This window comes from Parus major, chromosome 13 (assembly GCF_001522545.3).
Source record: "Parus major isolate Abel chromosome 13, Parus_major1.1, whole genome shotgun sequence".
NCBI classification, from domain to species: Eukaryota; Metazoa; Chordata; class Aves; order Passeriformes; family Paridae; genus Parus; species Parus major.
This window is the reverse complement of record NC_031782.1, coordinates 1,672,304-1,688,778: the sequence shown is the minus strand read 5'-3', so window position 1 is coordinate 1,688,778 and position 16,475 is coordinate 1,672,304. Positions and strand designations below refer to the sequence as shown.

Here is a 16,475-nt window from a genome sequence, read left to right as displayed (position 1 = left end):
GTGGGAAGCGGTGGGAAGCGGTGGGAAGGGAGTTCAGCCCCATGGAGGTGTGAAGATTCCTGCCAGCATCATCTGCACTGCTCCCCCAGCATCCACCTGACATCCAGCATTCCAGGGGCTGGATCCATCCCATGGTGGCACCCACATCTCCCTACACATTCCAGGGACTGGATCCCATGCTGGCACCCCTTTGCTGTAGGTGCCAGCTGTCAGTCCCTGCATCACCCCTGGCACTCCCCAAACTCAATTTCCCACGGTGGCACTGCCTCTCCTTATTCATTTCAGAGTGAAGGCTTCGCTTTTCCACAGTCCCCTTCACCTGTGGCTCTCCCAGCATTGTGTAAATATTAATTACTGGCAGTTAATTAAGCCAGGCATGCCCATCTTCCTGTGGAGATGCTGTGTCACAAACGTGGATAATGATCCAAACCCCACCTGGAGCAGCTTCTCCCTGACAGACCTTCCTGGAGGGCCAATGGGCTGGGAGGGGGAAATGGGTGGGAAAAGGGCATCACCTGCTCTGGTCCCAGGAAGGAAGGAAGGATGGATCTTTAAAAATGCCTCTGGGTGCTTATGGAAAGCTGTTCCTGGTTTGCTGTTGCTCGGGTATGTGGGGCTGTGGGGTCTGGGGCTGCCTGGAAGCCAAGCTGCTGCTGGAGCTTGTTCTGGGCCCCCATGGGGGTTGTGCCCTGTTATTTGTGTTGGTGGTGAGCAGCAAGCCCTCCAAGGCAGATGGAAATCATCCCCTGTTATCCTTCCACTCCTGAAGTATTGCAGAGGTTCAGATTTCCCCACCCTGCTGCTGTCTGTTGAAGGGCCGTGCAGGAAGAGCACAGGAAAGCAAACAAGGTCACTGACCCTCCCAAACCGAAGGAGGGGGATTGCCCAAGGATGCACAGGGGGAATTGCAGATTGTGGGCTTGGAGCAGCCCTTGGGCAGGGTCCTTGCACCCTCCTGGAGGACAGAGCTGCTCTGCACAGCCCTGGGGGCTGTTTGGGGGTGTTTGGGGACCGTCCCCCTGGCCAGGTCACACTCCGGCTGTGCACAGCCACCGCTGCCTGACCCTGGGGCAGCAATCCCTGACCGGAGGTGCCACCTTAATCCGGATCAGTGGGAAATCTGTCGAGTGCCCACGCAGCCCCATGGCAGTTCCCTGCCTGCCTGCACCCACAGCCCACCAGGGACCCACCAGGACACGGGCACAGCCCCACAGGAGCCTGGCCCTGGGTACGTTTTGCACTGAGAGTGGAGCACAAACACATGAATTGTTGGCCCAAACCAGCTCTGAGCGAAACAGGAGCAAGCTGGGGGCAGATTATGGCATTCCTTGGGCAGCTCCCACCCCCTCTCCACGCCTGCTGCAGCCCAGCCTGCGAGGCCACTAATGCTACTTACATTATTAGTGGATTATTTGGGTGTAATGAGCTTTGCCCCGCTCAGCTGGCCCTGTGCTCGGGGCTGTGGGATGTGTAATACTTCCTGCACGGGGCCACCAGGCGGGCAGCTGCTGCCTGGAACACAGACACACAATGCAGCAATGTTCCCGGCCAAAATTCCAGCCCGGCCTGGAGGTTAAGCACAAATCAGGGAGCTTTGGGTAGCGCTGAACACAGAGGGAGGGTGAGGCTGCCCTGAGCCAGCAGTGACTGCCTCAGATCCAGCTCTGCCCGTGCTGGAGCACAGCTAAAAGCGTCTTTCCCATCCTCAGCTCTTTTTCCTCTGCCTTCCTCCCATCAGACCAAGGCAAGGGCTTGGTGATGTGTTGCTATGGACACCAGGAAGTTTTCCCTGGAGACCAGGAGCCTGCACTAAGTGATGCCTGCGTGTTCCGACATAGATTATTATTATTTTTGTCCTCCCCCTTTCTTTATTGTGAATGTTTAAGTGTGGGTGAATCCCTGGCTTTCCCCCTTGCCTCTGTCCTGCTTTCCTCTCCCAGCTCTGTGGATTTCCATGGCTGTGTCCCAGGGCTTGGCTTCATTCAGGGCCAGGGTGTGAGCAGTGGGTGCGTGGGAGGAAGTTTCAGCTCTGTAACTCTTGCTCTGCTGGAGACCCCTGCAGAGAAGATCCCTGATTTATTCCAGCCTTAGGAAATCCTCTTGGTCCCCTCAGGCAGCTGCAGAGCTCCTGGGCACCCATCACCACCAGTAACCATCACAGGAGGTGCTGGACTCCTGCTCCCAGGGCCGGTGTCCCTTGGGTGGGGGTTCCCTTCGTTTTGTTTGGGGCCTCAGAGGAATTTAGGTCGAGACTAATTAGTCTCTGCTGGGCTAGCTCCAGGCCTGACTCCCGTTTTGTCACTCCTCTGCTGGCACTTGGCATCCCTTAGTGCCTCAGGTACCTTTGAGAGCTCTTGGCTTGCGGGGAGGGGAAGTCCCAGCAGCTCTTGGAAGTTCTTGGAAGTCAAGGCTGGAGTCTGAGCTCTGCACTCAGAGCTTCCCTCGCAGCCCATTCCCAGCGGCTCCAGGAGGTTCAGCCCATTTCCCGGAGGGAAGCAGCACTGTGTCTCTGGGCACTTGGCACAGGGAATGGGATTTTACTGTGACACAGTCTCAATGTCATTTTGACTTCTCCTGCTTGGCTTTTGAAGCTGATAATGGGCTGTTTCTGTTCCCTGTCACTTGATCTGCCCCTCGGTGAGCGAGGAGCCTCTGATGAGTGATCTCTTCTGTCCTGTGCCCCTTCTTCCCTGCTCTGGAGGGACTTCACAGGCTGCCTTTCAATCAGCTGCTTCTCTTGTTCCTGGGAATGCAGTTCAGCACCGGGTCAGAAAAGCTCTGGCCCACTGAAATCCTCCTTTTTGCTGCTCGAGCTGCCCAGATTGTGACTCCCTTTCAGAAATCTTACAGCAAATAAATCCTGCAGTGGTGGCATGCTGTCACCCTGGCTGGAGCTCCTGCACAGCCCAGGCACTCCCAGGTGGGGCAGGGAAAGCAGGAGCTGCTCTGTTCTCTCCTCATGTTTGGGAATTGCCTTGAGACAGCGGAGGGATTCACAGGGAGCAGGAGGGCTTTACCCTGGGTGATGCTCCCAGAGGGGGTGAGGAATGGAGGTGAACCCCAGCAGGAGAAATCCAGCTCTTTTTGCCCTCCCCTGCAGCTCCCAGCTCCTTCCAGAGGCTCCACGCTCTGGAAGGAGCCGTGGGACTGGGCTGCCACTCCTTGCTGAGGAGGTGACAGTCCCAGCAGGGCCAAGTGCTCCATTGCTGTGATGTTTGAAAGCTCCTTGACAAATGACTTCTTCCTCCAGCTCCTAAGCAAACAAGTGGAAGCTCCAAAAAAACAGCAGTTCCTTCCCGTGCTGCTGCCAAGCCAGAGCTTGCTGGGCTGTGTGGGAGAGGGTGAGCAGCCCCCAGGGCTGAGCACAGCACTGCTCCTTGCAGTGTCCCATGTTTGGGACAGGAGAGCATCTGGGCAGCTCTGGGATGATACTGTCACCTGCTTGTCCATGCAGGGACAGGCTGACCTGTGCAGAGTTTGGGACTGCAGACCCGTGAGCCTCTTTTGTGGGGCAGGGAAATCCCAGATCCAGAGAGGGCTGGGCTCCCATCTCAGAGCCTCAGGTGCTGTCCCTTGCCCTTAGTGCTGGCCTGATGTCCATGGCCACCACAGCCACCAGACTGAGCTCAGTGCAGTGATACCAAATCCTAACAGACCCTTCCCCTCTCTCCTTTTGCTCTCCCTCCTTTCTGCCAGCAGTTCCCTATCAGCAAAACCCCTACACCCCTGGGAGCAGCTCCTCTGCCATCCAGTGCTATCGCTGCGGGGACACCTGCAAGGGCGAGGTCGTGCGTGTGCAGAGCAACCACTTCCACATCCGCTGCTTCACCTGCCAAGGTAGGATAAGGATCCCCAAAAAGCTGGTGGTTGGCTGTCCCACAGCCCTGGGGGCAAAGCAAAAGGCTGGGGACAAACCTAGCTGGCCCTGTGAGCTGTGGTCACACTGCTGGGGTGGCAGCTGCAGGGGGATGTGGTGGGGCTCAGGGCAGAGCCCCTGAGTGATGCCAGAGCCAGTGAAGGGGTGTCCAGTGTCACTACCCTGGAGCAGCCTGCAGGTCCCAAACGTGCCCATCTGTGTCTGGGGGGGGTCACTGTGTCCTCCAGGTGCTCCCAAAACAGGGGGAGGAGAAGGAGGACGAGGCACTGCCAGCCTGGCTGAGAGCAGAGAGATGGGGACATGCCCAGAGCAGCTCTTGCTGAAGCTGGGGCTGGGTGACACATCCCTGCCACCTGCCCATGGGATGCAGTTGGGACTTGGTGGCCCCCAGGGCTGGCAGGAGTGGAGCAGAGAGGTTGTTTGGATGTTCCTGGAGCACCAGAGCAGGGCTGCAGGGCTGTAAAGCTCATGGTGCAGAGCTGCTGCTGCTGAAGGGCTCCTCAGCTTCTTTATTGGAGCAGCTGCTCTCAACCAGATTCTGCAGGCTGTAAAATTCCCCATTCCAGGGCTTTTTAAAGGCCTCTGCTCTTCCAAGCTCCCCTTGCTAAGCATAATCCCCAGCCCCTGGTCACACTTTGCTCCTTGCCAGGGAACAGAGGGTTTGGCTGGAGGTGACACTTCCCGGGCTGTCCCCACCCTGCTGCAGCCCTGTCCCCTGTGGGGTGGGCAGCCCCAGGATTTTGGGAAGGGGGATCTGTCCCGGGATGCCCTCGGGGCTGAGCTGCACCTGCAGGGCCCCGTGCTGAGCCTCCTGCCCTTTCCCAGCTCGGTGGAGGATCCAGCAGGAGCCGAGCGTGCAGACAAAGAGCTCAGACAGCCGCCAGCTTCAAAGGGCCCGGGAGCCAGCAGGGAGAGCCTGGCAGCGCTCACTGCCCGATTTCCAAGTGAAAGGGAATAAATAATGAGAGGAAATCCTCCTGTCTCACCTTCCCTCGCAGCTCTCACCTCCTGCCACCTCTGGCTGGCTCCAGCCCCACTGCCTGTCCCTGATGTGTCCCCAGGAGCTGGCACAGGAGTGAAGCCATGGGATGTGCTGTTCCCACAGCACAGGGCACACAGCAGCCTCATTTGATCTTGGATTTGCTTCCTGATGCTGTCCCCGAGCTGCTGGCCTGGCCCTGGTCCCAGGATGTTTGGGAGACCCAAACTGCCCCTGCTGGGTACCCCCAGCTCGGCCAAGGGATGCTCACGGGACAGGAGCTGCATCTCTGCCCCCAAGGGCCCTGCAGCAGCAGGCACAGCTGTCCCCTGTCACTGGGGCTGGCCACAGCTGCAGGGACAGCACAGAGGGGGCTGAAGGACAAAGCAGAGACCACGGTGGGCTGTGGCAGCAGGTCACTCTGTATCCCCTCTGCACGCTGTCACCTCACAGGGCAGGGGGTCCCACAGGAGCATCCACGGCCAGGATCTGCCTCTCTCCAGGTCCCTCTGGCTGGAGAAGCCGTGGGAGGGAGGGAGATGATGCTGAGGCCAGGGCTGGCCACGTCTGCCTGGATTACTGTGATGGGCTGTGCACCACCCACACTTCCCACAGCAGGGAAGGGCGTGAGGCTGGGCTGGACACCTCTGGAAAAACAAGCAGGGAGAGCTCCAAGCCCAGTGTTCCCGGGAGCTGCTCCCGTCAGGGCACGGCTCCGTGTCCGGGGCGTGGAGACCATCAGAGGCAGCCGTGTCCCAGGGCAGGGATGAGATCTCTCCCCAGCTGTCCCTAGGGCGCTCCCAGCTCTTTTCCACCCCTGTCCTCATCTTCCTGACACCAGCGGGGTGCCAAGCGGAGGGGCTGAGCCCCGGGCAGGTGCAGCAGCTCCAGGGGGGATGCCCGAGCTGTCGGTGCGTGCTGCAGGAGCGCTGCAGTGCAGGGGTTCCCTCCCGGCAATGGGATTCCCTGCGGGAGCCGCCCCATCCCACAGCCCAACACTGACATCTTGTGGTGCCGGGGGAGGCCCCGGAGCTCGGCTGGCACGGGAAACCCTCGGAGATTCCTGCAGGAAGCTGGAGAGGCGGCAGAGCTGGCTCAGGCATCCCGGACCTGCCGCGATGGCCGCATGTCCTTCTCCCCAGTGTGCGGCTGCGACCTGGCCCAGTCGGGCTTCTTCTTCAAGAACCAGGAGTACATCTGCACCCACGACTACCAGCAGCTCTACGGGACCCGCTGTGACAGCTGCGGGGACTTCATCACCGGAGAGGTCATCTCTGCCCTGGGCAGGACCTACCACCCCAAGTGCTTCGTCTGCAGCACCTGCAGGTGAGTGGAAGCTGCCACCAAGGGTCGGTGTCCCCCTTGGAGATGCCTCTTCCTGGAGCTCCCTGCTGGCCCCGGGAGAGGAGGAGGGCACTGTGTGGAGGGGGATGAGCAGCTGACCCCTCCCCACCTCTCCTTGGCCGCAGGAAGCCGTTCCCCATCGGAGACAAGGTGACGTTCAGCGGCAAGGACTGCGTCTGCCAAAACTGCTCCCACTCCCTCCTCAGCACCAAGCCCATCAAGATCCACGGGCCCAGCCGTAAGTTTGAGTGCCGTGCTGTGCTGGGTACAAAGAGAGGGACCCTGGAGAGGGTGGCAGGACAGGCTTTGGGGCACTGAGCAGCCCTGCGGAGCCACGGAGGTTTGGGAGGAGGGACAGGGCAGTCCTGAGGCTCCAGCCAGGACTGCAGCTCACCATTGCTGCTTCTGGAAACTCCCCTGGCCTGTCTGTGACCTGGGCAGGTGCCACCACCCTGGCAGGCGCTGTCTGAGCTCATGGGCAGGTTCTGGGCTGACTTTGCTCGCAGTCAGTTGCCTTGTGTCCAGTGGCTGCCCTGGGGATACTCCTGGGACAGTCACAGCACTGAAAAGCTGTTTTCTGCTAATCCCCCTGCCCTGGGAGCCCCCTCAAAGTCAGCTGGAGTGATGGACAAGCTCTTTTGGGTGGGTTTGGCCTTGCTTTTGAGCCCAGGTTGGGAGGACCGTCCCTTCCTGCCATGGAGGTCAGTGCCTGACGCAGAGTCCTGGGTGTCACCGTGGTCCTTGTCACCCACTCACCATGGGGACACTGCTGGTGGCAGGGTTGGTGCTGATGAACCCCCTGTGAGCCCCCCCTCAGCCCTCGATGGTGTCAGGGTTGGACTGAGCCCAAGGACAGGAATTCCCCCATCTTCCTGCATGGGCTCCTGGAGCTGCCCAGAGCCAAGCTCTGCCTCCCTCCCACCTTCCTCTCCCTCCCCATCCCTTCCCGGCGCTCCTCTGGCCCTGGAGCGGGGTTACCTGAGGACACCATGCCTTATTCATGGCAGCTGCAGGCAGAATGAGAATGAGAATGAAAATGAGAATGAGAATGAAAATGAGAATGAGAATGAGAATGAGCCTGCCCCACCGCACGCGTCCCTCACCGCCCCGGTGGCCCTGGCACTGTCACCAGCAGGGTGACAGGGGAGCTGTGCGCGCTGCTGCCGCATTCCATAGGGAAAGCATCCCTAGGAAGAGGATGCCCTGCAGCCCCAGCCCTGCAAACAACCCCAAACCAGCAGGACCTGAAGGAGGGAGCGGATCCAGCTTTTTTTGCAGGGCTCAGAAATCCTCCCCCCTTTAGGTGGGGATTTGGGATGGGCTGTCTGCCCCTGCTTCCCCCGCGGCAGGGAGGGGGTTAAAGAAGCCCCTCTCCAGGCAGACCTGCTGCCCAGGGGAGGAGAGGACAAGGAGGAGTCAAGGTCAGGGGTCCGAGGCCCGTGTGCTTCCTGCTCGCAGCCGTGCTGGAGCCGGGGGAGCAGGGGAGGAAGGGGAAATAGCGCAGCGGGGCCGGACGCGGCTGCCGGACAGCACAGCCCTTCCTCTGCCGGACACTTCCCACCCTTGGGCACCTGCCAGGCCAGCGTGGCCCTCCCACAGCCCATCACAGCATCGCAGAATGAACCAGCCTGGAAAAGACCTTTGAGATCATCGTGTCCAACCCGTGACCCGACACCTCCTCGTCAACTAAACCATGTCCAGGCTTCGTTAAACGCATCCAGGGACGGTGACTCCACCACCTCCCTGGGCAGATTCCAGTGCCCAATCATTCTTTGAGATAAGAATTTTTCCTGGTGTCCAACTGGCCTGGCTCACCCCTAGGTCACTTCAGGGGTCCCAGCTTTCCTCCTGTGCTGGGGACAAGCAGAGGTGACAGATTCCCATCATGAAACGATCCCCACGAGGCTGCCTCGGGAGCAGGGTGTTTGTGTCAGCATCATCCCTGGAAAAGTCCTCCGGGGCAGGGTTTTCCTCTGGGTGCGAGGGGAGTGCCGGGTGACACAGCAGCTGTGGCTGTCCCTGCCGTGCCCCACGTCCCCTCCTGTCCCCCCAGACTGCGCCGGCTGCAAGGAGGAGATCAAGCAGGGCCAGTCGCTGCTGGCCCTGGAGAAGCAGTGGCACGTCAGCTGCTTCAAGTGCCAAACGTGCGGGATCATCCTGACCGGCGAGTACATCAGCAAGTGAGTGCCGGCACTCCCGGGCTGGCCCCGGGGCCGGGCGGGTGGCGAGGGGCTCTCCTGCCACTCACCCCCTCTGTCCCTCTCCCAAGGGATGGCATCCCGTACTGCGAGTCCGACTACCACGCCCAGTTCGGCATCAAGTGCGAGACCTGTGACCGCTACATCAGTGGCCGTGTGCTGGAGGTGAGTCCGTGACAGGGACGTGCCCTGGGGAGGTGCCACCTTCCATCTCTGGGGGCCGTGGCTCGTCCTGCAGCAGCTCTGTCACAGCCTGACCGCCTTCTGGAGAGGGTGGGAGAGGGGGAAACACCGCCGGACCTTGGATACTGGAGCTCGGGAACCAACCAGAGTCACAGCGGTCTGGAGGTGTGGGAACATCAGCCCCAAGCAGCTGCTGCCGTGCCCGGCTCTGGGTGTCCCCACACACATCCCTGTGCCGGCAGCCTGCCTGTTGCCTTGGAAACGCATCCCGAGGGGCTGCAGCAGCCTTCCCTGGGCTCTGCTCCCCCTGGAACACCCCCTGGCACCGGAGCAGGGGGTCCCCTTCGCTGGGGGAGGTTTGCTGGGCACAGGAGCTGCTGTGGCAGAGCTAGGGAGGGATGCAGGGATTCCCCAGGGATCCCACTGCGTATGCAGGTTGTTTTGGGACGTGTTTTGGGCAGTGGTGGGGCTGCACAGCTGGGAAAGGATGGTTTTGGGGAAGGATGGTTTTGGGGAAGGACAGAGGGGTCCATCAGAAGGGTCCTTCCCATCTGGAAGTGATGTGTCCTCTCATGCTTTCCAGTCTAAGGGTAATTTAAAGGCTCAGGAGGCACAGAGAAGGAAGCCTGGTGTGATTTTTAGAGCCTGTGATGGCACAGAGAGGCAGCAGTGCTGGAATTGTGCTCTGTCACTCCTGAGATTTCCCTTTCCACGTGGCTGAGCAGGAGGAAAGGGCTCCCACACCTCTGCCAGCCCCAGGTTGCAGGGACAGGAAAAACCAGAGGTACCAGGGCTCTGCAGGTGCTGTGGGCTGGGGTGGCAGTGGCTGTGTGAGTCTCCAGCCTGCTGAGAGTTGTCCCAGGATGTTTCCAGCCTGTTTCATTCACAGTCCCCAAGAAGGGCTCACCCTCCCTGGGCGCTCCAGCCTGCCCAAGGAACCTCTCCTGAAGCTGGAACAAATTTCCAGAAGCCTCCCAGCACCTCTGCCCAGCCTGGGGGGGCTGTGTGTGCCTGGGAAGGCTTTCTGCTGACTCCAGGTTGCAGCAGCAGCCCCAGCCCTGCTGGGATCATGAGCTCAGCACTGCAGCAGCTGCCCCAGGCCGGCTGCCCAGCACGAGCTCAGCGGGTCAGCAAATCTGAACAGAGCAGGACAAAGCCCTGACATCAAATCCCTGCTGCCCTGGGCAGTGCCAGCCCCCAGGAGCCCTGTGCCAGGACAGAACATCCCCAGGCACCCCTGGGTGTGAGCAGGGTGCTGTTACCCGGTGTCAGAGGGGCAGGAGAGGAGGCAGAGGGGACCTGGGATTCCTGCTGTGAAATCATGGAATGGGTTGGGTTGGAAAAGACCTGAAAGATCATCTCATTCCAGCTCACCTTCCACTGTCCCTGGTTGCTCCAAGCCCCATCCAGCCTGGCCTGGGACACCTCCAGGGATGGAAGCCTGAGCTGCTCACCCTCCCTGGGATGTGCCTGCTCCCAGTGCTGAACCATCTGTGAATCCAGGGGCTTTAATTGTCCTCTTTGTCCAAGTGTGAAACAGAAAGGGCGCCTTTAAATAATTTTAGGCATTCAGGAGCCTCCTGGTGCTCTCCTGGCAGCCTCCAGGCATTCCCAACTGCTCCAAGCTGCCCAGCCAGGCTTGGATGATTAATGAGTCTTTAAGGGACCCAAGTGATAAGGAGCAGGTCCCTTCCCTCCCAGCTCCACCAGCCTTGTACCAGCTGGAATAACAACCAGAATAAAAGGAACAAGGCTTGTGCATGGTTTGGAGGAGTTCTGGGTGTTGAGATATTGGGTGGCTTTTGGAGAAGGTGTGTGATGAAATGAAGGTTGGGAATGGGCTGGGACATTCCTGGGGGAGCAGCCAGCCTCCCTCCACATGGAACGGTTTGTGTTGGCACAGGATGTCCCTCCCTGCACTGTAAGGAAAGGAAGAATGGTCCAAACTCTCCAAACTCATCCTCCTGCCTGTCCTAAAACCTTCCACTCATTTTGGCATAAACTGGAGGGACTGACTGCCATCTGCACCCCACAGACACTGAATTCCAGGCTGATTTTATGGGCAGCCCACGGGCAGGTTCTGTTACCCCTGCTGCAAATTTCCCATTGATCCTCCCGTTCCCAGCCCCTCTATCACAACCCTCTTCTTCATAAGCAAAAGCCTCATCTTCCCTCTGCCACCTTCAGTTATTCTCCTTCTCTCAGTTTATTACAGGAGCAAAAAGTTCTTTAGGGTTGAGCTGTGACATCTCAGATTCCTCCTGCCCTGAGCTGGCTCCCGGCTCCCAGCCCACACCTGAAATGCTGACAGACACTTGGAACTCCCAATTTCGGCTGTTAGCCCTGTCAAAAGAGCCAAAAGAGCAGCCCAGCTTCCTCTCAGCTGGGGCAGAGCACTGAAACTGGAGCAGAGAAGGAGGAAAGTTCCTTTAGGGAGAGGAACTGGCAGTGATGGACAGGGAGGTCTTTGGGGTCCTTCTCCCTTTGCTGCTTCCCTGCTGTGACATCAAATTTGCTGTTTCTCTTCAAATCTGTGGGGAAAGAGCCTGGAGAGGATGCTGGCCATTCCCAGAGTGTCAGCTTTGTAGGGACACCATTCCCAGGGCTTTGGGACCTCCTGGCTCTGCTTGGTGCCGGGTGTTTCAAGGACAGCAGAAGGTTCCTGCTCCGACTCGTAGCCGGTTGCAAACAGGGATGAAGCACTCTCTGCTTTTCTCCATGGGATGTGGAGGTTCCCAAGGCCACCCCAGAGAGTTTGTTCACCTGTCTGCAGCAGCGAGGGCTGGCAGGGTCCCTCAGGGATGGGGACAGGTGACCCTGTCCTGCCGTGCTCAGGGGCTCCTCTCCGCTCGCCCGTGCAGGCAGGAGGGAAGCACTACCACCCCACCTGTGCCAGATGTGTGCGCTGCCACCAGATGTTCACAGAGGGAGAGGAGATGTACCTGACAGGTAGGGCTGGGACCAGCTGGGGGGAGTTTGGGGTTGGGTCCTTGTGGCTCTGTGTGTGCAGCAGTGCCAGAGGTCCCGCTCTGCGCTGCTCTCCGAGCCCTGTGTGCAAAAGTCTCCATGGAACCTTCCCTGCCTCGCAGCTGGGAACTTCTTGTCTCCCTGCACACCTGGGCCAAGCTCTGCTCACTGCAGCCCAAAGGATGGAGCTGTTGTGGTGCCCCAAGTGTCACCCCAGTTTAACCAGCAGGAGCTGGTTGGGCCGCCCCAAATCCCGAGTTTGCTGTCCCAGCTGAGGTTTGGCCCCTGCCCTCGATGCTCTGGAGCTGTTCCATCCCTTCTCAGGGTCACCCAGTCCCCACTGCCCTGCAGTTCCCCTGGCACTGCTGGAGGTGGCAGGGACATGGCAGGGGGGTTTCAGCCCGTGTATGGGGCTGAAACGTTGTCCCTTTGCTGCCTTGCAGGCTCTGAAGTGTGGCACCCCATCTGCAAGCAGGCAGCCAGAGCAGAGAAGAAGCTGAAGGTAGGCAGCAGGGTGAGGGGCGTCCTGAGAGGTGGCACCTCCCACCTTCCATTGTCCTCCAGTCCCTGAACTGCTTTGGCACTGCCCACACCTGGAGTGGCTTCCTGAGGCTGTCCAGAGGATGATGGGTGGCCGTGGCTGAGGCTGTGGAAGTGAAATTCAGCCCCCAAACCAAGAGTTTGCCTGCTCAGGGGTCCCTCCTTGCCGTGCTCTCACCTGCCCTCCCCCTTTGTTCCTCCACAGCACAGAAGAACGTCAGAAACCTCCATCTCCCCCCCTGGCTCCAGCATCGGCTCCCCAAACCGTGTCATCTGCGTAAGTCCAGCCCTGCCCCTCGCCCAGGGCCCCAGGGAAGGTGACAGCAGCTTCCAGTGCTGCTCTTCAGTGGGACAAGCCCAGAATTTGGGGCTGGAATGGACCAGTGCCCTTGTCCCAGCAGCACCGTGCCAGCAGTGCCATGGCACAGCTCAGGAGCGCTCCGAGGGGCACAGTCCTGCCCTCCCAGCTCCTCTGCCCTCCCACTGCTGCCTCTCAGGCCTCTCCTCTTACCTGTCCCTGCTGCTGGGGTGACAGAGAGCTCTGTCTGCCCCGTGCTGGCTCCACACTGTGCGCTCCAGCCTGCCTTCCCTTCTCTCCTCCTCTTCCTTTCCGTCTCTCTGTCTCTGTCTCTCCCTCTCCCTAGGCCAAAGTGGATAATGAGATCCTTAATTACAAAGACCTGGCAGCTCTTCCCAAGATAAAAGCCATCTATGAAGTGCAGCGTCCTGACCTCATTTCCTACGAGCCCTATCACAGATACACGTCGGATGAGACGCTGGAGAGATATAGCTATGGGGAGGTATTGAAATCCAGAAATCCCCTGCTGGGATGTGCAGCAGTGGGCCCCAGTTTGGGGGAGAACTGTCTGGGGCTTCGTTCATGCCAGTGGGAATAGTGCAGGGAGGCAGGAGTGGGGCAGGACCTCTCCCAGAGGCGTGGGGAAGGTCTGTGATGGAGGTAAAGTGCTGCTGCTGTAGAGTCAGAAAGGTACCAGTGAGCCCAGGACACGTGCAGGGACAGACAGAGCTGTGTGAGAGGAGTGATGGGCAGGGAATTCACCCCTCACAGCCCTGAGCCTGGCTCCTGGCAGACAGTCCTGCAGCCCAGCCAGCACAGCACCCCTGGAGCACCCCTGGAGCACCTCTGGAGCACCTCTGGAGCTCCTCTGGAGCACCTCTGGAGCAGGGCTGCCCTGCTGGGTGCTGGCCCTGCAGCCAGGGAAGGGGCTGGGGCAGGGCATTTCTTTAGGGCTGTGATGGGGGGATGCTGAGGCTCTGGACTGTCCTGCCTGGCCAGCTGGGGCTGCTGGCTGAGCTCAGGGAGCCCATGGAAGGAGAGCAGCTCACACAGCTGGGGCACCTGAAGCGGTGCTGGGAGAGGATTTGGCATCAGCATCTCTTACATCCCCATCCCCAGGGTTTGGCACAAGCCTGGTGTCCCACAGCCCGCCCAGGATGGTGCAGGCAGCGTGACCTCTGTGCCTCCCCTCTCCACAGAGATCTCTGAGAGGTGACAGCTCTGCTGATCCCTCCTGCCAGTTCCTCTCCTGGCCAGGGGCTCCCTGCCCAGTGTCCTGCCCCAGTTCAGCTCTGGCTGTGCCACCAGTGCCCCTCACTGCTGAGAACGAGCTGCTGTGGGACCCCAGTCTGTCACTGCTCCTCTTAACCCTGTGCTGTCTCTCTCTCTGTCTCTTTTTTCCTCCTCACTTTGCCTCCTGCTGCCTCCAGTCCCTGGGGACCCTCTCCCCATACTCACAGGTAATGTCCCTGTGGGCACTGGGGGTCTGTCACCTGCTGCTGCCACAGGCTGTCCCTCTGCCAGGGGCTCTGCTGATGGTCCCCCCGGGCTGCCCCAGGGTGTGGGGAGATGGGATGTGTGTCCTTCAGCGCCCAGAGAGAGCGGAATGGCCCCAGGGTGCAGCTTCTGCCCCGTGGAGGGAGACACCAGTAACTGGGGACGACCTCCAGGCACAAAACCTCTGCGTGGACACTGTCACCTGGTCCCAAACCTGTGCCTTGGCAGGGGGGAGACAGGGCGGGCCGGGGACCCCTCCAGCCCCAGGGGACACAGCCCCTGGCCAGTGTCACACGCAGAGCACCTCCCGGGCTGCCCCAGGCAGGGGACCCCCATCCGAGGGACACCTCCTGCCAGCTCTAACCCCGCTCTCTCCACGCCTTCCCCGCCCCCAGGACATCTACGAGAGCTTTGACACGCGGCAGAGAAGAGCCTCCAGCCCTGGCTACATCGACTCCCCCACCTACAGCCGCCAGGGCATGTCCCCCACCATCCCCAGGTCCCCTCACCATTTCTACCGCTCAGGTGAGGATTTCGGCTGCAACCCCAGCCTGAGCTGATCTCAAGTGGAGAGAAGATCACAAAAATATCTCTGGGATTTCTGTGGTTCCTCACCTGGCAAGCAGCAGGAGGCCTGGGGTGGCCCACGGTGGGCACAGTGCCCAGCTCTGCACATCCTCTGCCTCTCCAAACTCTTGTGAGCAGCAAGCAGAGGCCGAGGGGGACTCGGGCACGAGCTGAGGCTCCTGGAGGACGGGGTGGGAGGCAGGTGACCTCCAGCTCTGGTGAAGACCCCTGAGCTGCGCTGGTGGCTGTGGCAGGGGTGTGCAGGGAGCTCCTGGCACACGGGCATGCAGCACACCCCGGAGCATGGCAGGGGAGCAGCGCCAGTGCCATGGCAGGGGAGCAGCGCCTGGGCTGTCTCCTGTGCTCTGGAGCTGTGGAGGAAGGACTGGAACGCTCTGAGCTCACTGAGAGCCCCGCTGCACCGCCAAGGGCTCATCACCGCCTGCTCTGAGCACGCTGGGCTGTCCCGGCAGGGCTGCCCGGAGGTTCCTCCGCATCCCGGCCGCTCCGGAGATGCTGGAAATCTCCCCCCGCTCCATCACTGCCTCTCCCGGAGCGCAGCCCTGCGCACGTCCCCGTCACCCCCCGCCCCTCACACAGCCCCTGCCGTTCTAACACCGCTGCATTTAACACCCATTTTCTTCTGCCTCTTGTTCTCTCTCTCGGTCACTCACGGCTGCTTCTGCTCGGCCCCGCGTAGGCACCGAGAGCGGGCGCAGCTCCCCCTACTATAGCCAGTTAGATGTGAGGTCCTCCACTCCAACCTCATACCAAGCGCCCAAGCATTTCCACATCCCAGGTAGGCTCCGGAGTCCCCCGCTGCCCGGGGAGCGCTGTGTCCGTGGCATGCCCGCATGTGCCGTCCCCGCTGTGTCGCATGCCTCGCTCCGCCGCCTGCCTAGAGCCAGCTGGCAGCAGGATCTACCCCTGGTAGAGGCCATCCATAAACAGGACCTACGGCTTGAACCCTCCTCCTTGTCCCCCTTGTCACCACCCGGAGCTCCCAGAGGCGCCCGGAGTCTGCTTGATCCTTGCAACATCCCTCTTCCTCCTCTTCCTCTTCCCTGCCCTCCCTCCACTCTCCACACGAGGATGAGTCCCCTGGTGAGAGCCCGTCCCCAGGATCAGCAGCCGGAGCGGGTGTGCCAGAGGCGTTTCCGCACCCATCCGCTACAGATGACTATTTTATACCCCCCTAGGGCCCGCCGCTCCCTCCCCCCAGAGTCTTCTGGGCTTGCCAGATGCCTGCTCCCCTTCTGCAGGGATTGCAGGGGGCCACCAGGTAAGGGCCACCACCCGCTCCCGGCCACGCAGAGCCCACGGGGACGGGGACGGAGCGGGCAGGACGGGAGAGCGGGTTGGGAAGCAGGCAGAGCTGCCCATCACCCCTCGCCGGGGTCACAACCCCGCACCGTCCACTCGGCTCTTGGCATCTCCCCGTGCCCCCCAAAAGCGGGACACCCTCGCCCGGAGCATCGCCGATGCCCTGAGGACACCCGGAGGCTCCCCCAGCTCCTCTCCCATCCCATCCCAGCCCTGTCCTCCCGCTGCCGCTCGGTGGTTTATGGATGGCCCCCTCCCTGCTCCGCCTGCTCCAGCGCCAGGCTCCGGCTCGCTTTTCCCTCCCGACTCGCTCTTTTCTCTCTCTGCTGCGGAAAGAGGCTTTGGCTGCTCTTGGCTCTTCGCAGGTAGCTCGCAGGCGGCTCTCGCAGGTGCCGGCAGCCCGAGAAGGGCCGGGTGCCCGCCTGGCAGGCTGGCAGGCTGAGCCCGGCTGTGCCCGGCTGTGCCCGGCTGTGCCCGGCTGTGCCCGGCTGTGCCCAGCTGTGCCCGGCTGTGCCCGGCTGTGCCCGGCTGGCAGGCTGTGGCAGGCTGTGCCCAGCTGTGCCCAGCTGTGCCCGGCTGTGCCCGGCTGGCAGCTGTGCCCGGCTGGCAGCTGTGCCCGGCTGGCAGCTGTGCCCGGCTGGCAGGCTGTGCCCATCGCCCCGTGCATGCTGTGGGCGCTCACTGCATGTCCTGTCACGGCCT

The 16,475-nt window shown here is 61.0% G+C and overlaps 1 protein-coding gene across 7 annotated transcripts in view; it reads left to right on the top strand.

Annotated features, from left to right (window-relative positions):
* The window catches only part of ABLIM3 (actin binding LIM protein family member 3), a 42,690-nt gene that overhangs the window by 20,504 nt on the left and 5,711 nt on the right, over nucleotides 1-16,475 (top strand). For 2 of the 7 annotated variants that reach the window (XM_015642212.1, XM_015642209.1), the window contains exons 2-13: nucleotides 3,697-3,837; nucleotides 5,999-6,182; nucleotides 6,326-6,438; nucleotides 8,254-8,380; nucleotides 8,470-8,563; nucleotides 11,443-11,530; nucleotides 11,992-12,050; nucleotides 12,294-12,365; nucleotides 12,733-12,888; nucleotides 13,817-13,846; nucleotides 14,279-14,408; nucleotides 15,151-15,249. In XM_015642212.1, the coding sequence (XP_015497698.1) occupies nucleotides 3,697-3,837; nucleotides 5,999-6,182; nucleotides 6,326-6,438; nucleotides 8,254-8,380; nucleotides 8,470-8,563; nucleotides 11,443-11,530; nucleotides 11,992-12,050; nucleotides 12,294-12,365; nucleotides 12,733-12,888; nucleotides 13,817-13,846; nucleotides 14,279-14,408; nucleotides 15,151-15,249 (1,293 nt within the window). The remainder of the gene's footprint in view (nucleotides 1-3,696; nucleotides 3,838-5,998; nucleotides 6,183-6,325; nucleotides 6,439-8,253; nucleotides 8,381-8,469; nucleotides 8,564-11,442; nucleotides 11,531-11,991; nucleotides 12,051-12,293; nucleotides 12,366-12,732; nucleotides 12,889-13,816; nucleotides 13,847-14,278; nucleotides 14,409-15,150; nucleotides 15,250-16,475) is intronic. The other 5 variants (XM_015642214.1, XM_015642213.1, XM_015642210.1 and 2 more) reach the window with 4 other exon arrangements.